This window comes from Dasypus novemcinctus, chromosome 9 (assembly GCF_030445035.2).
Source record: "Dasypus novemcinctus isolate mDasNov1 chromosome 9, mDasNov1.1.hap2, whole genome shotgun sequence".
In the NCBI taxonomy this organism is placed as follows: Eukaryota; Metazoa; Chordata; class Mammalia; order Cingulata; family Dasypodidae; genus Dasypus; species Dasypus novemcinctus.
Genome location: NC_080681.1, coordinates 102,289,174 through 102,311,631, shown reverse-complemented (window position 1 = coordinate 102,311,631; position 22,458 = coordinate 102,289,174). Strand labels below are relative to the sequence as shown.

General features: G+C 38.9%; 1 protein-coding gene across 2 annotated transcripts; it reads left to right on the top strand.

Annotated features, from left to right (window-relative positions):
• Positions 1-39: 39 nt before the first annotated feature.
• On the top strand, positions 40-21,774 carry RBBP4 (RB binding protein 4, chromatin remodeling factor). 2 transcript variants are annotated; one of them, XM_004471364.5, is made up of 12 exons: positions 40-436; positions 1,035-1,182; positions 4,254-4,399; positions 11,107-11,280; positions 11,599-11,714; positions 11,832-11,992; positions 12,081-12,207; positions 12,361-12,438; positions 14,304-14,380; positions 14,490-14,547; positions 14,639-14,749; positions 20,768-21,774. In XM_004471364.5, the coding sequence occupies exons 1-12, from the start codon at positions 421-423 to the stop codon at positions 20,831-20,833; spliced, it is 1,278 nt and encodes a 425-aa protein (XP_004471421.1). In that variant the 5' UTR covers positions 40-420; the 3' UTR covers positions 20,834-21,774. The 2 variants fall into 2 exon arrangements, with proteins under 2 accessions (XP_004471421.1, XP_058159952.1); XM_058303969.2 differs by having other exon boundaries at positions 158-436; positions 1,038-1,182.
• Positions 21,775-22,458: the final 684 nt, after the last annotated feature.

The window sequence follows — 22,458 nt, the reverse complement described above, 5'->3', positions numbered from 1 at the left end:
TCTGAGTACTTAGAAGGGATCGTAAGAGTAACAGCCTTTAAGAAAATGGCTGCGTCTAGGAGTGTTCAACCTAAGCCTTTCTCGTGTGACGCTGAACCAGCGCAGTCCCACCGACCCCCGCGCGCGCGCAATCGAAGGAAGTCGTCGAGAGCCGAGTGGGGGGAAGGGGCGGGGCGCGCGCCCCCAACCCCGCGGAAAGCGACTCTGCGCATTTGGATAGGCTGCGAACGTGGCTTCCCCGCCCACCCCGCTGTTCGGTGCACTCCGATTGGCCGATGTTGGCGCGAAGGTGCGCAATTCGGCCCACACGCAGGGGCAGCAGGAAACAATAGAGGCCGCGCGCGCTGAGCTAGCGCCCGCAGCCTCCCCGCCCCTCCAGCAACGCTCAACTCCGGGAACTCCCCGGCTCGCCTGTCCGCCATGGCCGACAAGGAAGGTGAGGGTGTCGGGACCGTCCTAAGAAAGGCGAGGGGAGCCAGGGCTGCGCCGCGGCCTCGAAAGGGCCTAACCGCGAGGGCAGGCCTAATTTTGCTGAGTTCGGTCCCCGCCGTCGAAGGCGTGAGGAAAATTCTCCCCGCCGGGCGTGCTAACGGCTCGCCAGTGTCTCAGGAGGGGGTTGCCCGTCGTCGGTTTGGAAGCTGGTGGTGGGACCCCAAGGAATGTCTCGTCCCTACTCAAACAGCCCGCAGGCGCTCAGCGCTCCCTGTCCGTCTATCTTTATCAGTCCCGGGCCTCCCTTTGCTGCTTCCTACCCGCAAGGGTCGGTGTTTGGGCCTTCTTGCCTGTCCTGTAGACGTACTGCGTAGGAGTGTGCCGGAGCCGCGGCGCCGTCACACAACTGATAACCGAGTGCTTGTTGGGGTGACCCCACAGTCGTTTCGGGCCCGTCTTGCGAATATGTGTGTGAGTGCTTCCGTCTAAGGGGGCTTTGGACAATTCTTCTCCTCCCCTCATTTAGTACTCAAGGTAGCTTTAGAAAGGTATACTTGGTTTCCGTTTGTGTTCGCTAACTTCATTTATTTTTAATCCTTTAGCAGCCTTTGATGACGCAGTGGAAGAACGTGTAATTAACGAGGAGTACAAAATATGGAAAAAAAACACTCCTTTTCTTTATGATTTGGTGATGACCCATGCTCTGGAGTGGCCCAGCCTCACTGCACAGTGGCTTCCAGATGTAACCAGGTGATAAGACTCTTAAACTTCATTTTTGCGGATCCTCAGAGAGGTTTTCCACATTGATTTTTGTCCCCTATTTTTTTCTGTCCAGGTCACCTGGAGAGGGCATGTGATCAAAAACTATATTTTGTAACTTACCCAGGAGAAAACATGCCGATGTTGTCTTCTTCTGATAACTGAGTAGCCATGTTACAACTATAGTTTTAGACACATATTTAATATATATGTATATTATAAAGATATGTTAAAACTATAGTTGGTCAAATATGTAAAACTTGTCAGCCTTCAAAAAGTATCGTAATGAGTCCAGTTCTTTCAGCAGAACGTATTTGAACACTCTCACAGTAGTAGTTGGTTGATAAAAAGATGAATATGACATGGTACCTGTCTGCAAAGCACATAGTCTGTGTAAAGAGGCAGATGTAAACTAATAATTATAATTAAAGAAGGTGAGAGCAGGTGTAGAGAGCTATTAGGATGCTTAGAGGACTACCTGAGGTAGAATGATTTTCATATAAAAGAGTTGAGCATAGTGAGGATTAAGGAGATTAGTCATGATTTCCTTGTAATAGGTAGCTTGACTCCAGTAGAAAAGTTAAAATATTTATAAGATTCCTTTAGAGTATAGCACTCAAAATTATATATACTAAGTAAATTTGTTAAAAATTCATAACTTCAGAAATTAAGATAGTTGCATAAAATGGGATTCAGCTCAACAAATAATATAAACTTGACATGTAAATTTTGTTAATAACCTAGGAATGAGGCTGCTACTTTCACAGTGGCATGAAGAAAAATGGGGAAATCTTCCCTAAGGATGTTATCTAAAATAATAGTTAGAAATTTAGAGTTGGAAGGATCTTTATCATAACTGGGAAATTTGACATTCAGAATTACTTAGGGAATTCAAGATAAATGGATTCATTTCTGTCAGGAGTTCTTAGTAGCTCAAACCATTTAGGAACTTACGGAAGAAAGACTGCAGAGTTGATAGCTGAATGGTGATTTCATACTTCTTTATGCTAAGTTATGTATATTAGATCAGTGGATCCTAGATACTGGCCACCCTGGACCTACTAAATCATTCTGGAACCCATATTTTAAAACTTCCCAAGTAATGTAGTGATTAACCATATTTAGAAAGCACTGAATTAGTCTAAATTCCCTAAGGCTGAAATCTATTCACTTCCACTTCTTAGTTTTCTGTTTTAGCACATCTAGGTAAATCTTACTGCACTGTTTTGACATTGGTCCCAAACCTCCTTTTTTGCATTTTACTCAATGTAATGTAAATATTTGTTTTAAGATGAGGCTCACTTGTAAGCAACTACCTCTAGAATGAAGTGCTTAATTTTTTTTTCTGCTCTTTACTCATATCCATATCCATTTCCTCTTTAAAAATACAAACCACAGATGTAGTTCTATGCTTACCTGATATAATACACTTCTACCTTCCTTGTTTTATTTTTTGGATTTTCCCCCATGTGTATTTTGTTGTCTTATACAAAGTAATAATAGTTAACAGTTTTTGAACACTTTGTCATGATTGACTTTGATTTCACATTTTCTAGGTTATTCCCTACTCGACAGTTAGTCTATAAACTCAGTGGTTTCTACTTGTATAGCATCTTTCCCATCTAGACCAGTGGTTCTCAAACTTTAACATCATAATCAGCTGTGGGTATTATAAAAACAGATTGCTAGGCCCCATTTCTAGAGTTTCTAATCTGGAGTGAACCTGAGATTTTTCATTTCTAACAAGTCCAAGATGTACCCACACTTTGAGAACCACTGCTCTACATTTTTAGATTGATTTCTGAGGTAACTCATATGTTGCTATGTCCCTGCCCAGAAACTTTTGTGTGGTGGTTCCTTGTTACCTACAGTAAAGAGTCCAGAATGCCTTAGATCTTGAACCATCTGATCCCAGTCTACTTTGTAGCCTTCTCCCCCACTGTGCTTTCCCATGTCCAGTTCTGTTTCTTAGTAGTTGTGTGATCTTAGGCAAATTGTTTTAACTCTCCTGAACCTCAAGTAAATTCATTTTTAAATTGGGATACTTTATAATTTATTTTGATGTTTAAATGATATAAAATATGTAGAGTATCTAACATTTGGAGCAATATGTCCATTGATGACGTACTTAGTAAAATATTCGAACTGTTAGCTTCCCTAATTGTATTTCCTTTTTCATTTTAATGAAGGTTTTTTTGTAAACTAAAAGTACTAGCATACCAACAATTGTTTTATTTTCCTCTAACCCATTGAAAGGTTAAATAATTCATGTTTTATTCATTAGACTTTTTACTTATTTCCCCCAAAGTAATTGTAAATTTTGGCCAAATTAAGAAATATGTGCAGTACCACAGATTCCTCCTTGTACTCAGTTCTAGGGAAGATACATTAAAAGTAGAAGGTCAGGCTCTTAATAACTTCCTTCTTCTCTCAAAACCTGATTGTAATACTCTTTGCATATGTATATGTATTAGTCAGCCAAAGGGGTGCTGATGCAAAGCATCAGAAATCTGTGGCTTTTATAAAAGGTATTTATTTGGGGTAAAGGCTTCTAGTGACTCTAAAGAGTCCAACTTAAGGCTGCTTTTTCACCAAAGATAGTTGCTGATCTCTGTGAGGGTTCAACTTTTCCTCTCTCTCAGTTACAAGCTGGCTTAAGGCTTGTTTCTTTCCAGACTTTCTCAGCTGCTGTTTCTTGACAAGGTTAGCTGTAAACTTTCAGGTGAATGGTCCATCTCTCCCCTGGGCCCCAGGATCAAACATGACAGAGCCCTCTCTTGTGTCTTCTTGAACGAGTGTGCATTTATATCAGCCCACCAAGGGAGCAGGGACTCAATCTGAGTCATGACCTACTGATGATGTCGAATCAGAGCTCTAATCAACGGGTAATTTAATCAAGACATGTCAGCTGAAAATCTAATGCATTCAAAGCGTATCACACCCAGGGGAATAGATTAGTTTTGAGATTCATAATCTCAAACTGCCACAGTATACAAGTCACTAATTTACTGGGCTATCTTGGTCTTACTAATTTGAATAATAAGCATACATTGCTATTACAGACCAGAAGGAAAAGATTTCAGCATTCATCGGCTTGTTCTGGGGACACACACCTCGGATGAACAAAACCACCTTGTGATAGCCAGTGTGCAGCTCCCTAATGATGATGCTCAGTTTGATGCATCACACTACGACAGTGAGAAAGGAGGTAGGAATCTTTTTTTTTTCTAAGTATATCATTCATGTATGAGCATACATAAACAATAAGTATATAGCAAAAGTTGTGAATTTACAAAACAAACATGCATATCATTATATAGGGCTCTCATACATCACCCCACCACCACCAGTGAGGTAGGAATCTTGAAAATGAAAGAATGGTTTATGAATTATGTTTTTCATCATATATTTGAATTATCATAAAAAGAATCTACGGTTTGATAAAATAGCCTTTCCTGTTAGAAACAAGATTTAAGTTGGGAAAGCCTGAGTTTGCAGGATAGGTAGAGTTACAGGTATATCAAAAGTTGTTTTTTTTGTTTTGTTTTGTTTTGTTTTGTTTTTTGAGGTACTGTGACCGGGGATTGAACTCAGGACCTCATATTTGGGAAATCAGCACTCAGCCACTGAGCCACATAGGCTCCTGGGTTGGTTTTTTTTCATTTGTTTGCTTGTTTGCTTTTGTTTTTAGGAGGCACTAGAAATTGAACTCGGAACCTCCCATTTCGGAAGCAGGGACTCAACCACTTGAGCCACATCCTCTTTCTCAAATATTTTAATACATACTTAATTCTGTACCTTTGCCATAAACCTATCTATACTAATCTTGGGAGGGGAGGGGATTTCTAGAATTAAAAGAAGCAAAAGTCACATATCTTAAATTCTCTTTCTAGGCTTAAAGTGTTAGAAATGATTTGCCATGGCACTACATATGTAAGAAATTAAATTTAAACTGGCCGTTTAATTATATCCTAATTTCAGGGAAAGCACTAGGGTGTTTTTTGTTTTTTTTGTTTTTTTTCTTTATTTTCTTTTAAATATTACATTAAAAAAATACAAGGTCCCTATATACGCCCCACGCCACTCCTCCCACATCAACAAACTCTTCCATCATTGTGACACATCCACTGCACCTGGCAAATACATTCTGGAGAACTGCTGTAGCACATGGACAGTGGTCCACACTGTAGTCCACACTCTTTCTCCCCAGTCCACCCAGTGGGCCACGACAGGACACACAATGTCCAGCATCCGCCCCTGCAGCACCACCTAGGACAACTCCAAATCCTGAAAATGCCCCCACACCATATCTCCTTCCCTCTCCCGACCATCAGCAGCCACCACGTCACCCTCTCCACATCACTACTACAATTTCTTTTGCACTAGGATTTTTAATCTAAGTTCTTCTGGGTTCCATTTATTTGTCAGAATTGTAATTGTTCAGTTAGTCTTTTGATCAATTCATATTTAGTTTTGTGTGGTCCAGAATGCAAAATAAATTCTTAAGATAAAGGTCAGCAAATGTGATTTTGTGTCACTGACCCAAGTGTGTAATTATGATATGATTATTAGAAAGTTTTTCTGTGGGTATGCATCTGTGATGTAGAGGAAAGAACCCTAAACTTTAGATTCAAAAGACCTGGGTTTGCCGAGCTGATGCCACTCACTGGCTTTGTGGTTTATACGAAATCATTTAGTTTTCTCTGAGCCTCAGCTTCCTTTCTGATAAATGAAGATAAATAGTCTCTAACAGGATTTTTGGTTATGCACAAAGTAAATATTCTGACTAGTAAGGCAATGATTGTATTTAAAAAATCAAATATAAAACAAAATGAAAGTGTGCCTGTATGAATGGTTTATCCCATGTAATATTTCACTTGTTCAACAAATATTATTGGGTGCTTACTGTATATCCAGGCATTTTCTTGGTACCAGGAAAACTGCAAATATAGTACAGGTTTGAATTTGCCTTTTCAGTCACTGAGCCACATCATCTCCCCTGAGTTGGGGTTGTTTGTTTTTGGGGTTTTTTTGGGAGGCACTGGGAACCGAAGCCAGTGGGAATGTGTCACATCCATTCCCCTACATCCTTTTTTTTTTTTTTTTTTTTAAGATTTATCACCCCCACCCCTTCCTGTTGTTTGCTCTCTGTCCATTCACTGTGTATTCTTCTGTGTCTCCTTGTCTTCTCTCTAGACAGCACCAGAAACCCATCCTGGGACCCTCCAGAGTGGGAGAGAAGTGTTTGTTGCACCACCTTAGCTCCCTGGTCTGCTGCACCTCTTGTCTCTCTTTTGAGTCTCTTTTTGTTGTGTCATCTTGCTGCACTGGCTATCTGCTCAAGCCAGCTTGCCTTGCAGGCCAGCTCTCTGCTCAGGCCAATTGACAACACAGGCCACCTTTACTTCACCAGGGGACCCTGGGAATCAAACCCTGGACCTCCCATATGGTAGATGGGAGCCCAGTTGCTTGAGTCACATCCACTTCCCTCTGCTCTTTTTTTTTTTTTTTTTTAAGATTTATTTTTTATTTATCCCCCCCCCCCCCCCCCCATTGTCTGCTCCTTGTCCATTTGCTGTGTGTTCTGTGTCCACTTGTATTCTTATCTGCGGAATCTGTGTCTCTCTTTGTTGCATCATCTTGCTCTTCATGTGTGCAGCACCATTCCTGGGCAGGCTGCCCTTTTTTCGCGCTGGGCAGCTCTCCTTAAGGGGCACGCTCCTTGCACGTGGAGCTACCCTACACAGAGGACACCCCTGCATGGTAGGGCACTCCTTGCGCACGTCAGCACTGTGCATGGGCCAGCTCCTCACACAACTCAGGAGGCCCTGGGTTTGAACCTTGTACATCCCATGTAGTAGGCAGATGCCCTATCCTTTGGGCCAAGTCCGCTTCCCCCTCTTCCTTTTTGATGGCTGTAATAGTATACCATAATTAACCATCTCTTACTGATTGCCATTTAGGTGGTTTCCAATTTTTTTGGCTTCAGAAACAGTCCTTGTACAAGTATCTTGCATAGTTTTGCTCTAAAGTAATTTTCTACAAGTGGTCTTGCTGTACCCAGGGGGCAAGAACACTTTTGAATTATAATTGATACTGCCAGTTGCCCTCCAACAGCCTGTCAGTTTATGCCTGTTTTCCCATGCCATGACCAACATTGAACTTAATAATTTTCTGTCTCATTTTAATTTGCTTTTTGAGTTAGTCATGATCTAAGTTTTTTGCCCATTTTTAACTTCTGGGTTTTCTTTTCATATGTAAGATAAATTATCCCAATAAGTAGGATGTAGATTTATTATTTTTCAGTTTTTAATCTGAGGACTTTAGGCCTATTTAAAAACTAAATTTTTAAGTAGACTTCTTAAATCTTCTAGATTTTGTGTCACTGTTTGAAAGCTTTCTCCATTTCAAGATTTAAAATATTCACCCATGGTTTTTTTCTGGTTCTTTTATGTTTTTAAAAACCACTAAAACCTTGATTCTTTTGGTATTTGTTTTGGTGTTAGATATGGAATAGGTATCCCAAGTTTTTTTTTCCCAAAACGGTTAGCCAGTTTTCATTGTGGCTTTTTGGTTGTTGTGTTGTTTGTTTTTTGTTGTTGTTTGGTTTTGTTTTCCTTCCAGTACTATTTGCTGACTAATCCTTTCCCTTCTGGTTTAAAGTGGCATCTTTTAACATTTACTAAGCTGTCATGTATACTCAAGTATTTTTTTGGTAACCTAGTTTTGAATGACTTTGAACCAGTTCCCTTTTATGTTCCAGTGAGACCTTCTCTTGTATGAAATGTCCTGGACTCCCAGACTGAACCACTCTTGTAATTGATTACCATCTACTTGACCCCATTTGGTTTGGAGTAATTGACAGCAGATAGCTTCAAAACCAGGCTGAGGTCCTTTTTTAATATTAGAATTCATGTGTTTATAATTAGATTCATCCTGGCTATAATCACATTTTAAATCCTGAACGTCAATTCAGCAATTCAGTATAAAATTTTACTTCAGATTCTGTTACCTAGATCTTGTAATATTGGCAAGTTGATAATGGTACTTTTTTTTATTTTTCCTCTCCCCTTCCCCTCCCCTCCCCCCCCCCCCCCCCCCCCCCCATTTTCTGCTCTCTGTGTCCACCATTCACTGTATGTTCTGCTTGCATTCTTGTCATGCAGCACTGGGAAACTGTCGCTTTTTTTTGTTGCGTCATTGTGCTGCATCAGTTTTCCATGTTTGCAGCTCCACTCCTGGGCAGGCTGCACTTTTTTTTGTGCAGGGTGGCTGTCCTTCCGGGATACACTCCTTGCACATGGGGCTCCCCTGTGTGGCATGGCACTCTTTGTGAGCAGCAGCACTGGGCGTGGGCCAGCTCACCACACAGATGAGGAGGCCCTAGGTATCTAACCCTGGACCCTCCATATGGTAGGCAGACACCCTTATCAGTTGAGCCACAACCACTTCCCAATAATGGTACTTCTATTATTATTGTTAGCATTTTTGGGGGACTTAGTTTTATATTGAAAAAGAAGAAAATCTTCTCACACTTCTGTCTGGATTATATATAATAAACTAGTATTAAATCATGGAGGAGAATTTTGGATATGTGACTTGGAATGTAAGAACTTTTTAGTTCTTAATAGTTCCAAAATGTTCACAGTCTTAAAACAAAAAGTGGTTTGATGGTAGAAATCAAACTGGTGGTTACCTCATGTGTGGAAAGAGTATTGACTAGGAAGTGTTTCCTGGTATCCTAGAAATGTTCTGTATTTTGATCTGGGTGTTGATTCATCTGGTATATACAATAAGGAAAAATTCATAAAGCCTAGACATTCAAGATTTGTGTTCTTTCCCTGTATGAATATTATGTCTCAAATTTTTGTTTAAAAAAACTTTTATGTTGGGAAGCAAACAAAATAGGAATACATTAAGACCTTGGCATTGATTCAGTTTATTGTATCTTGATACTGAAACCTTTCTTTCCTATTTCACATTTGACCTTCATGTATCAGGAAACCTCAAATTTTTTAGTGGATAAATCCTCATCTGTGTAAAAAATAATTTTTTAATCCTGTAACCTGAGTTTATTACTGTTTCTGTTCTCTACTTTTAGCAAGATACTTGCAGTGTAGTATATGCCCAGGAGTGCAGTAACCCACATTGTGTAATGAGTTTTGCTCTTTGGGCTCTATGCAAGCTATTGCTTTTCCCTTATTATTGATAGCTCTTTTTTGGCAATTTTGCTTTTTTTTTTTTTTTTGGCAGTCATATGTAGTTGTATGCCTATCTGTCTCCACATATTTAGACTAAAATTTAGACTAAAAAGTTTCTCGAGATTGTGGATTGTATTATGCCCTTTTTTGTATATTATAGATGCCTTGTGCAGGGGGAGTGGGGAATTATTATGTGTATGTTTCTTTCCTCCTTTAGAATGTTTCTTGAACTTTATTTTTAGGTTTTTAGTCTCTGAAAATATCCGCTTTTCTTTTTTCATTATTTTCTCTCTTCTTCCCCCCCCACCCACTCCCCCCACCCAGTTGTCTGCTCTCTCTGTCCATTTGCTGTGTGTTCCTCTGTGACTACTTCCATCCTTATCAGCAGCACCAGGAATCTGTGTTTCTTTTTGTTGTATATCTTGTTGTGTCAGTTCTCTGTGTGCAGCGCCATTCTTGGGCTGCACTTTCTTTCACGCTCCTTGTACATGGGGCCCCCTTACGCGGGGGACACCCCTGTGTGGCAGGGCACTCCTTGCACACATCAGCACTGTGCATGGACCAGTTCCACACAGGTCAAGGAGGCCCGGGGTTTGAACCGCGGACCTCCTATGTGGTAGGCAGACGCCCTATCCATTGGACCAAGTCAGCTTCCCAACATTTGCTTTTCAACTTAAGGTTATTTTGAAGTTGAAAGTTATCTAATATGCCAACTATGTTACTATTTGGCTTTTCAAAGCCTTTTTTTTTTTCCTTTACCTCAAAGATAAATGTTATTGACAGCATTTTCATTTATACCTTCTCTTTTAACAATCACCATTTCTTTTCTTTATTGATAAGCTAGTTGAGGCTCAAAAATTGAAAGTCTTCCCCAAATCACCAAGCTACTTAGAGGCAGAGCTAGTTAGGTCTAGGTCTGACTCTCACTTTGCACTTTTTTTTTTACATATCATGTAGCTTTCTATAATTCTTTGATCATTAACTACCTCTGTTTATGTATTCCTTTGCGAAGATTTTATAGTCATAAATTATATTGTTACACATTTTATAATGGCACTTGGGAGGATTCTCTAAGTACATACAGTAGTCAAGCGTGAATAAAAAATGCTTTTGTCTGGTACTTGCCTACCTGGTTTATTTCAACCAAGGCTTCCGTTGGCAAGTGCGAGTGGGGGTTAGGAAAATGGAAGTAACTATTGTAGCTCTGTTTTTCCTCACTGGGCAAGAGAAAGGTTTAGGGAGAAGATAAGATGTGATGGTATTTCAGAAAGGGGATCCCAAACGATGTAAGAGGGACTTTCTAGTGTGAGCACACTCTGTACATAATAATCATTAATAAAATAGTAATTTATATTTTATTTAATCAGCATTCTTAATCTGGTATTTGAAAGAGTATTTTCATTCAGTTTAGGCTCTACCATTTATTAGCCATATCATCATGAGCAAATTACTGTAGGTACTCTGAGCTTCCATTTCCCCATCTAAAATGGAGCTAATAACTCTTTGTCTGCTAAGTAAGGTTGTGGTAAGAATTACATGAAATAAGAGGTGTGATATTACTTTATAGTGCTAGGAAATGTCTAAATTACTTCTAATAGTGTACCACTTCTCTGAAAAATAGCCTTGCCTTTGTCCATGTACTTTGAGTGGCATATATACATAAAATGTCTCTTGCTTTTTGTCCTCAATTGCAGTTAATTTATCTTGTTTACAGAATTTGGAGGTTTTGGCTCGGTTAGTGGAAAAATTGAAATAGAAATCAAGATCAACCATGAAGGAGAAGTAAACAGGGCCCGTTATATGCCTCAGAACCCTTGCATCATTGCCACAAAGACTCCATCCAGTGATGTTCTTGTTTTTGATTACACGAAACACCCTTCTAAACCAGGTACTTGCTCTTTTCCCTTCAGAAACAAATAAGTCACTATAGAAATATATTGCTTTATTCGATTCTTTGTATAATTTAATGTATTGTGATTTATATTGATATGTGGAAATATCTTTCATACTTCTTCCCTTGAGTGAAAAAAAAATGCTGGTTTACATAGAACAGAATAATGGTGCAGCTTAAGTGTTATATATTTGGCCATACTGCCATTTTATATTGCTTATAAATGTTAAGAACTTTAGATCTCTTAATCAGAGTTCCTTTATGCTTAGTAGAGCTAAAAAGTCAGTGAACTTAGGTAATACTCTTACTTTGCAGACCCTTCTGGAGAGTGCAACCCAGACTTACGTCTCCGTGGACATCAGAAGGAAGGCTATGGACTTTCTTGGAACCCAAATCTCAGTGGGCACTTACTTAGTGCTTCGGATGACCATGTGCGTATTCCTCCCATTTTGAAGCAAAGCTGGGCCTAGTTATCAGTTGGTTTATTTGGGGGGCAGGAGGGCGGGGAAAGGGTACTCTTTTATATAATGGTTAATTTTGCATTTAAGACCATCTGCTTATGGGACATCAGTGCTGTTCCAAAGGAAGGAAAAGTGGTGGATGCGAAGACCATCTTTACAGGGCACACAGCCGTAGTAGAAGATGTTTCCTGGCATCTACTCCATGAGTCTCTGTTTGGGTCAGTTGCTGATGATCAGAAACTTATGATGTGAGTAGAATCCATTTTTATTTTTTCCTAATATATTACCTAAATTTTACATTTGGTTGACCATTTTAATTTTTTTTCCCTCCTAAAGCTGGGATACTCGTTCAAACAATACTTCCAAACCAAGCCACTCAGTTGATGCTCACACTGCTGAAGTGAACTGCCTCTCTTTCAATCCTTATAGTGAGTTCATTCTTGCCACAGGATCAGCTGACAAGGTCAGTTAATTTGGTTTATCTTAAGAACAAACAGAGGGTGAATTTCTCTAGCATATTTTGAATGCACAAAGATGTTTCACTTATGGGTCTTCTTTTTGTTCTCTTATAAAAAGTTACTGATTGCTCTTGGTTTCTTTTTCTTTTTGTACATAGACTGTTGCCTTGTGGGATTTGAGAAATCTGAAACTCAAGTTACATTCCTTTGAATCACATAAGGATGAAATATTCCAGGTAAGGGAAACTAATGCAACTAATCCTTTATTTTTTTGTTTTGTTTTAAGGAAAATCTCCAGGATGTGTATATATGTGAATAGGTACATTCATGCTTTATCCCATTGCTTAATAAATAGGAGAAATTTACTGACACCTGTGCCAGTCCCTATGGGAATTAGGATTTTTTTTTCCTTTTTTGTTTCTATACTACTTCAAACTGGTCATTAAGTGGTATTAAGAAAACTGGTGCCTGATTATTTTGTCAGTCTTGCTTCCAACACTTCTCTTTTCCTTTATTTCCAATCTTCATCTTTATAATCTTTCTGTTTCAACTGATTTCTAAGTTCCCTTCTAAGCCACTGGATCCATGTTGTTAAGCTCCTTTCTTAACGTGCAGAGCCCTCTGGCTTGATTAAAAAAATAATTGTTGTACTTATTCTGTGCAGTCACTGTTAGGAACACTTTATAATTGTCTTTGCTATCAAAAAGCTTATATTTTTATATTGAAGAGAGGCCCATTTGGAAATTACTATGATAAAAGGTTGTTTTGTCAAGTGTTAGGAACTCAAGTACTGCAAATTAATTTTAATAGATAAATATGATATTTGAACTGGGCTCTAGGTAAATCATAATTTTAAGCACCCAAGCTCTTACCTTTTTTCTACTATCCAGCCTGTTCTGTTGAACATTTTGTCTTCATTCTATTTCTTTCCTTTCCTTTCCTTTCCTTTTTCTTAGATGTTTATTTTTGTTTATTTCTCCCCACATCTGCATTGTTTGCATTTGCTGCGTCTGTTCAGTGGTGCTCATCTTCCTTTTTTTTTTTCAGGTGGGAGGGAACCGAACCCGGGACCTCCCTTGTGGTAGGCGGGAGCCCAGTCACTTGAGCCATGTCCATTTCCCCGTCCTATTTCTTTATTTTTGCTTTTATTGGTGGTCTTGCCTGGAGAGTCGTCTATATTTTCTATAGCTATCACTGATGCCCTCTTCTCTACCATTAGATTTGAACTTTTTACTAAACAAAATAATTCCATGTAGTGGTTTACTTTAACTCTTCAATAAGATCATTGCCATGTGGATTCTTCCCCCTCCCTCAGTTTTGTGGGCTTTTTTGTTATTTTGTTTTCTTTTACGTTTTTTTAATTAGAGAAGTTGTAGGTTTACAGAAAACGTGCATAAAATACAGACTCTGCATGTACCGCCCCATTATTAACACTTTGCATTAAGGTGGTACATTTGTTACAATTGTTGAAAGCACATTTTTATAATTGTCTCTTTTTTTTTCCTCCCCACCCCATCATTGTTTGCACTTTCTGTGTCCATCCATCTTCCTTGTTTCTTTAGGAGGCACCAGGAACTGAACCCAGGATCTTCAGTGTGGGAGGGAGGCACCTAATTGCTTGAGCCACCTCCGTTCCCTGCTTTGTTGTGTCTCTCATTATGTTCTTGTGTCTCTTAACTGTGTTCAGCTTGCTGCACCTGCCCATTGCGGCAGCACACTGTCTTCTTTTAGAAGGCACTGGGAACCAAACCAGGGACCTCCCTTGTGGTAGGCAGGAGCCCAATGTCTTAAGCCACAATATTGTGTTACCAGTATCCATTACCAGAATTTTTCCATCAACCCAAATAGGAACTGTATAATTTAAGCATTAACTCTCTAATCCCTACCATCACTCTAGCCCCAGATAACCTACATTCCAGAATCTCTCTTAATTTTTACTATGACAGCATATAAAAGATGATTTCTCATTTTAAGTTGTCTACAGTACTTTGACTTTCCCTTTCCTTTTATTTTTAAGTTTTTAAATTATTAAATACAATTTCAGGTATTTTCCTCTCTTTTTAATGCTTGGCTTTCCTATTTCCTTCATCCTTATATGTAGGTTCAGTGGTCACCTCACAATGAAACTATTTTGGCTTCTAGTGGTACTGATCGTAGACTGAATGTCTGGGATTTAAGGTGAGTCCTGTATTAGCTACTCCCTCCATGGAGCTATTTTCTTTACACTTTCCAAAATTAATTATTCAGGGTAAATCTGTTTTAACTGGTTAAAATCTTTTTGCTCTAGTAAAATTGGAGAGGAACAATCCCCAGAAGATGCAGAAGATGGGCCACCAGAGTTGTTGGTATGTTACCAAAATTGAGCAGTATTGAAATCACCTGTAATTTAATATTTTCTATCTGTTTTTCATATCTTTGTTTTCGTCTCATTTTCAGTTTATCCATGGTGGTCACACTGCCAAGATATCTGATTTCTCCTGGAATCCCAATGAACCTTGGGTGATTTGTTCTGTATCAGAAGACAATATCATGCAGGTGTGGCAGATGGTAAGTGTTTTGGTCGTTTATTTAAGGGGAGAATTGGTAAGATAAATGAGGCGTAGTATCACCTTGTATTTCTAAACTTCACAAATATAACTGGCATCCATCCATTTTATTCCCACGTTTGACTTTGGTTTTGCCCTCCACTTCAAGTTTTTTTCAACTACCTGTTCTTCGCCTTTATATTTTTGTCCCACTGGTACCTGAAACTCAGCTAAACAAAACTGAACTTCTTCCTCTCTCCCCCTTCTCCTTACTCTCCTTTCCTCCTCTTGTCTTCTCTGTCTTGTTTAAGGCACCAATGTTTTCTCAGCTAACTGGACTTGAAAACTCAAGAGTTCTCAATTGTTTATTCACTTAACACATTTTCTAGCATTTGTCTCTGCAATGTTTCTGCTGTCTATCCTCATCCTCTAAGTTCAGACACACATACCTACCTTTTTTGTCTCTATCCCATATCCTAGACTTTCGGTGAGGTTCTCATTACTACTTTTAGTACTTTCAGAATAGTCTCTTAATTGTTGCCTTGCTTCCTGTCTCCCATTTTTGCTATCTTTTGAATCTTTAAGAAAGATCCCTGCAGTGACTTCTCAGAATTGCTAGCACAGTTCCCATGACCATGTCTAAGATAAAGGAAATTTATTGTGTCCTTGCCTATATTTCTGTGCAAGGCCATTTACATTTTGCTTTTTATTCTATGTTCCGGGCTAACTGAATTGGATAAGTCACTCTTTCCCAGACAGCTCGCTTGCTTTCATGGTTTTCTGCTTTTGTTTCTTTTTCATAAGGTCTCTTCTTCCTTCTCTCCCAAATCTATTCTGTTAATTCAACCATTCCTCAAGACCAAAATCAAATACCACCAATTCTCTGTGAAGCCTTTCTAAGAGTTCATATATTTTCTTCTCTAATGGAAGTGATTGCCCTTCTCTGAATTTTCAGAGCAGTAAGAATAATTGTAATGTCTGGTATACAGAAGTATAAAAAAAAAAATCTATAACTTTGAATCAGGGTAGCCTGATGAATGAAAAGAAACTTGGTGTCTCAGGGTAGATCTAGAGCTAGGAAGAAGCTCCAAGGGAAAGTTTTGACTCAATGAAAGAAAGAACGTTTTTAGAATGAGATCTTTCTCTTTTTTTTTTTACGCTTATAGGGCAGTTACAAAAATAATACAGACCCATACAGAGAGCTCCAACATACTCATACCCCCCATACCCTGATCCACCAATTTTAACATGTTGCCATATTTGCCTTATTCTGTATATGCATCCATCTATCAGTGTCAATCCATTTTCTGAATATGAGTGTAGATTGTATACATCTTGCTCCTTGAAGTTACTATTACCATGTTTTTTTCTTAAGAATAAGGGTATTCACTTATATAACTTCTCTGTGGACAGTTGTCATGTTCATGAAAATTAATATTATTATAAAGCTTAGTCTGTGTTCTGTTATTTTTTCATATGTACTAATAATGTCCCTTTGAGCTTTTTTTCCCTTCGTTAGAACTGATTTGGGATCATGTATTGTGTTTAATTGTCACTGTCGTCTTAGTTGCCTTTTTTTTTTCTTTTTAATTGTGGGTACATATATACATTAACTTTTCCATCTTAACCACTTCCAGGCATACCATTCAATTGGATTAATCACATTCACAATGTTGTAGTACCCACACCACCTCCCATTACTAAAACTTTCCCACTTCCCCAAATAGAAACCCTATACCCATTATGCATTATTGCTCTCCTTGCCCTCTGCCTCTGGCAATCTCTATTTCTGATTTGTCTCTTTAAGCTTATATTATGAGCCCAAACCACTGATTTATCATTACATTTTATGTGTCTGCTTTTTATAGATCCTGTAGGAAGTAAACCTGTGAAGATACAAACCAAAACTATAATAGTTACTGGTATTTATATTAACCTATTGTTAATTTCACCAGAGATCTGTATTTTTTCATGTGGCTTCCATCTCTTGACCTTTCCTTTCAACCTACAGAACTCTCTTTAACATCTATTGTAGGTCTGGTATAGTGGTTACAAGGTCTCTTAGCTTTTGTTTATCTGGAAATGTCTTCCTCATTTTTTAAGGACAGTTTTGCAAGATATAGAATCTTGGGTTGGCAATTTTTGCTTTCAGCACTTGTTAGATTTTTATTTTCTTTCTCCCCACCCCCTTGTTGTTTGTATCTGCTGTCTGCTTATCTTCTTTTCAGGAGGCACCAGGAACTGAAACTGGACCTCCGATGTGGGACAGGGGGGCAACTAATTGCCTGAGCCACCTCCACTTCCTGCTTTGTTATGTGTCTCATATGTTTTCCCCGTGCCTTTTGTTGCATCAACTTATTGCGCCTGCCTGTTGTGTCAACTTGCTGTCTTGCTCATTTTCTTTAGTAGGCACTGGGAACCAAACCTGGGACCTCCCATGTGGTGGGCAGAAGCTCAGTTTCTTGAGCCACACCCATTTCCCTGCTTTTACAGCACATGTCATCCTATTGTCTTCTTGCCTCAGTGGCTTCTGATGAGAAATTGGTACTTGTTATTATTTAAGCTTCATTGTATGTGATATGTTGCTTCTCCCTTATAACTTTCAGAATTCTCTGTCTTTGGCATTAAACTCGTCGATTGATTATAACATGGTGCAATATGGATCTGCTTGGGTTTATCCTGTTTGAAGTTTGTTGAGCATCTTGGGCATGTATATTCATGTCTTTTGTTAAATTACTTATTTTCTCCAGTATGCTCTGTGCCCTTTGTCTTCTGGAACTTCCACCATGCTTATACTGTTCACTACACTTATTTTTGTTACTCTGGTCGTCTTTTTTTTTTTTTTTTTTTTTTTAAGTTTATATATTTATTTAATTTCTTCCCCTGCTGTTCCCCGGGTTGTCTGCTCTCTTTGTCCATTCGCTGTGTGTTCTTCTGTGTCTGCTTGTATTCTCATTGGGTGGCTCCAGGAACCGATCCTAGGACCTTCTGGAATGGGAGAGAGGCAATTACTCTCTTGCTCCCTGTTCTGCTACATTTTATTTTTAAGATTTATTATGTATTTATTTCTCCTTCCCCCGCCCCTGCTCCATTGTCTGTTCTCTCTGTCCACTCGCTGTGTGTTCTTCTGTGTCCACTTGCGCCCTCGGTAGCACAGGAAACTGCGTCTCTTTTTTGCACTGGGGATCTGTGTCTTTTTCTGTTGGATCATCTTGCTACGTCAGCTCTCTATGTGTGCAGCGCCACTCCTGGGAGGGTTGCACTTTTTTTCACACAGGGTGGCTCTCCTTGCAGGGTGCACTCCTTGTGCATGGGGCACACACAGGTCGGAAGGCCCTAGGTATTGAACCCTGGATCCTCCTATATGGTAGACACATGCTTTATCAGTTGAGCCACATCCACTTCCCTCCTCTGTGTCTTTTGTTGCATCATCTTGCTGCACCAGCTCTCCGCGTCAGCCAGCACTCCTGCACTGGGCATCGTTCCCATATGGGCCAGCTTGCCCTCACCAAGAAGCCCTGGGCTTTGAACCCTGGACCTCCTATATGGTAGACAGGAGCCCAGTTGGTTGAATCACATCCATTTTCCCGTTACTGTGGTCTTTAGCTCTGTTTGGTTCCTTTTCATAATTTTCATCTCTATTAATATTTCTCTTTGTGTTCATGCATCTCATGTATCTTTTTCCTGATTTCCTTCAGCTCTTTGAGCATATGTAGGACTATTTTTCTTTTCTTTCTTTTTTTTAATTGGGGGTACCAGGGATTGTGAACAGGACTTCATACATAGGAAGCAGGTGCTAAACCACTGAGCTACAACCACTCCCCAGTGAGAGGTGCCGTTTTTCATTGGTTTGGGGTTTTTTTTGTTTTTAGAAGGTACTGGGAGTTGAACCCAGGACCTTATACATGAGAAGGAGTTGTTGAACCACTTTAGCCAAATCCACTCCCATATTTTTTTGAAGTATTTGTCTGGAACATCCTAGGTCTAATCCTCATTGATGGTTTCTAATGCTTTGATCTTCTCCTTTACCTGAACCATCACTTCCTGTTTCTTTGTATGTTTTGTAATCTTGTTGAAATCTGGTCATTTTGATATTTTAGGATGTTATCATTGGAATTTAGACTCTTGTTCCTTAAGCATGCAGCCAGCTCATGTTGGAACAGAAACTTTCCTTGAATGCCAGGAGCTAACCAAAAAGAAAGGGTAGGAAAAGAGCTTTTCCCAGTCATTGCAGATTAACCTGTCCAAGTGCTTTCCTTCAGGGCTTATCCATAGTGAGTTTGGAGAATAGCTCTTGTCCTGTTAAACCTCATGGTCCTCCATTTCACTGTATATCCTGTAACCAGTAATCCCTTGCTCCAGTCCACATGACTTGAATTCTCTTCCACAGAGTTCTGTAGGAGAGCTCTGTGAGCCACCTTCTAGGATGGTAGTCCCTCAGGTTACCACCAGGTTGGCCAGACATACAAGCTCCCTTTGTGTCCAGAGAGTTGATCTTCTCTCTCCAATAAAGGGACCAGGGATCCAAATTAGGAGTGTGGGCCCGCTTCATGCTGCACAGTAAGGTGTGGAACATGTGGAACAGGGGCTTTTAAATAGCCTTTTTCCTGATTTGGCATTCACCTTGTTATTGCAGTCCTGTAACTGTTCTCTGTAGCTTTGAGAAAGATATTTCTGCCAGTTCTTGCTGGTAGTTCAAAGCTTGCAGGGACAGGGCAGAGCCCTGAAGCATCTCACTCTACCATCTTGGTCTGGGCTGGCCAATAATCAGAATTATCTTTGAAGTGAAAAAATATGACCCATGAGATGAACAAATTATGCTACATCCATACTATGGAATATTATGTCTCAAAGAAAGCATGTTTGTGTTTATAAGATATTTGGGACATATTATTAACTAGGGAAAAGGATTACAGAACAGCATGGTGGCACCCACCTAAAGCCACTTTATTCATTGCTGTGTGATTGTTGTAAAGGAGGTTGAACCTAGTTCACATCCAAGACAGTTATCTCCAGTCCAGGTTATTTCTCTTAATTATTTTTAGAATTGTATATATTCCTTATCTCTGCTATCAGATCACAAACTCTGAAAATAGGACTATGTCTTTAACCATTCTCTGTAGCACCTAACCTAATGGTTTGTGCACTATAAGTACTAAGAACAATAAATTTTGCCCATTTGAAATGAAAGTGGTTTCTTTATTTAAGATTATGTCTTTAGATAACAGTTGTTTCATCAAGTAGTAGAAGTGTGGTCTATTTAATGCAAGAGCAGTTTTTCTTTAGAAAATATTTATAAATTGAGATTTGGAATATTATGGTCTTCTATTTTTTCAGTGTACCATTCAGTAGCTTTTAGCATATTCAGACTTGTACAACCATTACCTCAATTTTAAACATTTTTTATATTCCCACAAAAAGAAACCCCATATCCATTCATTAGCAATCACTCTCCCATTTTTCCCTAATTCTCCCCCTCCACCCCCCCCACACACACACAGCCTATGCAACACCAATATACTTTCTTCCTTGTATGAGTCTGCCTGTTATGGACATTTATATATCAAACATTATAACCCTTTGTGATTGGCTTTTTTAATTGTTGTTGAATAATCCATTTTATGAGTATACTACATTTTATTAATCCAGTCATCAAATTGTTTTCACTTTTTTACTGTTATGCATAATGCCTAGTTATATCATAAATTAAAGGACTCAAGAATGTTAGTTATCAAAAGAAACGGTGACCAAACTTCAATTTTGTTGGAATGGCCTGATATAGAGGATTTATAGAACTAAGGCTGTGGGCCACCTCTCTTTTTCTATTGGAACATAGTCACGCCCATTCTTTTATGGGTGGTTTGTAACTGCTTTCACACAACAATGGCAGAGCTGCGTCATTTCAAAAGAGACTATTTGACTCGTGAACCTAAAATATTTCTCTCTGGTTCTCTGGATCAATTGCTGAAACCTGACTTCAGGAAGTAACATTTATGTTTACTAAATACCTTTTCTCTTTCTTTTTCTTGTTTTGGGGCAGGCAGAGAACATTTATAATGATGAAGACCCTGAAGGAAGTGTGGATCCAGAAGGACAAGGATCTTAGATATGTCTGCACTTGTGATTTTAAACTCCCCTTTTTTCCCTTTCAACCCTGAGATTGATTTAACACTGGTTTTGACACAGACTTTGTTCAGCTATCCCTCTGTAGCTACCATCAAGAATGCTATTTGCCCAGACATTGGGTGTTTTCTAAATATTAACTGGGGGACTTGATTCAGCAAAGCCACAAACTTATATTTAAATTTTCTTCAGGAATTTTCTAGAATCAAACCCAGGTCTGAAGTAGACACAGAAAGGGAAATATGTGTGTGTGGTCATTTTTCTTCTTATGCTATATTCCCAAGTTTTTCAGACTCATTTATAGTTAGAGCGCATAAGGAATAGAGCCAAGTGGGGTAGGCGTCTGATCCATGAAGTATAATACTGCAAGATGTGTTTATTCAGGAAGTAAGGGAGAGATTCAAATAATAATATAGGTTCCTACTCTTAAAATCATCATACCTGACTTTACAAGATGCACATTTTCCCATGTAGACCAGTCTCCTCTCAGTTTCTTCAGTTAAGTCAAACTTTATTTTACATGTTCCTCTTTCCTCATATATTTTTGCTCGTTAGTATATTTCTTGAGCTGTTTCGTATTATTTCTTTCCTTTCTGTGAAATGGTTGTTTTTTAAACTTGGGACCACCAAGTTGTAAAGATGTATGTTTTTACCTGACAGTTATACCACAGGTAGACTGTCCAGTTAAGTTGAGAAGAGTGAATCAATAGCTATTTGTTTTTAAAATTAAATTAATCCTGGATAAGAGTTTGCTTTATTTTTATTTTTTTTTTTTTAATTTTTATTTTTTTTTTAGGAGTTAGTCCTTGACCACTAGTTTGGTACCATCTCCCTTTTGGGTGACCTGTTTCACCAGCAGGCCTGTTATTCTCCATGACTAACTGTGTAAGTGCTTATAATGGAATAAATTGCTTTTCTACGTAACCCCATGCTCATCAGTCTTATTTAGTGCATAACATCCATCAAACACAGTCTCTGGCTTCTATAATAGTTATTCAAATGGCAGTTATTTTCCATGGTCTTGACTATCAAGAGCAGAGTTAAATATAATGGACCCAGAACTATAAAAAAGAGCTTTACTCCTTTCCAGGGAAAGGGAAAGACATAAAACGCTGAGTCAGAGGTGGATGGATTATACTTTGATAAATAACATCTCTCAGAAGTCTATTACCCATTCTTCCCTAAATAACTCATGGACTTTTAAAAACGTCAAAGGCAGTGTGGTAGAATTTAAGGCAAAATTTAAATTTGGAAAAGGTGTTTGAACCTTTTCATATGGAGAGCCTGAATCTCCCCAGTATATTTTTCACTGGTACCTATACTTAGAGGTTAAAATAACAGGCTGTCAAAGCCTTCATTGGCAAGTGCCATAACAGTGGAATGCCTGGTTCTTTGCTAGTCACTCAGTTTTTGTTTGTTGACTGAATAGATCACTGACATAAAATCATTTTCATAAGGTAAGATCTTTGGGAAAATCTCAACCTTTCATTGAAATCTGAGTTGGTTTCTTTTCTAAATTAAGTAGGTGTTTTGGAGTAAGAGGAAATTAACTTGGCACAATTAAGAATAAACCAGATGAAGCAGCATAGCCTTTAGCAAGTAAACTTT

Excerpts from the sequence above, each read along its gene's own strand:
- RBBP4 (XM_004471364.5), top strand. Across the intron at positions 1,183-4,253 it reads TGGCTTCCAGATGTAACCAG|ACCAGAAGGAAAAGATTTCA; the intron begins GTGATAAGACTC and ends TTGCTATTACAG. Across the intron at positions 14,381-14,489 it reads CTGAATGTCTGGGATTTAAG|TAAAATTGGAGAGGAACAAT; the intron begins GTGAGTCCTGTA and ends TTTTTGCTCTAG.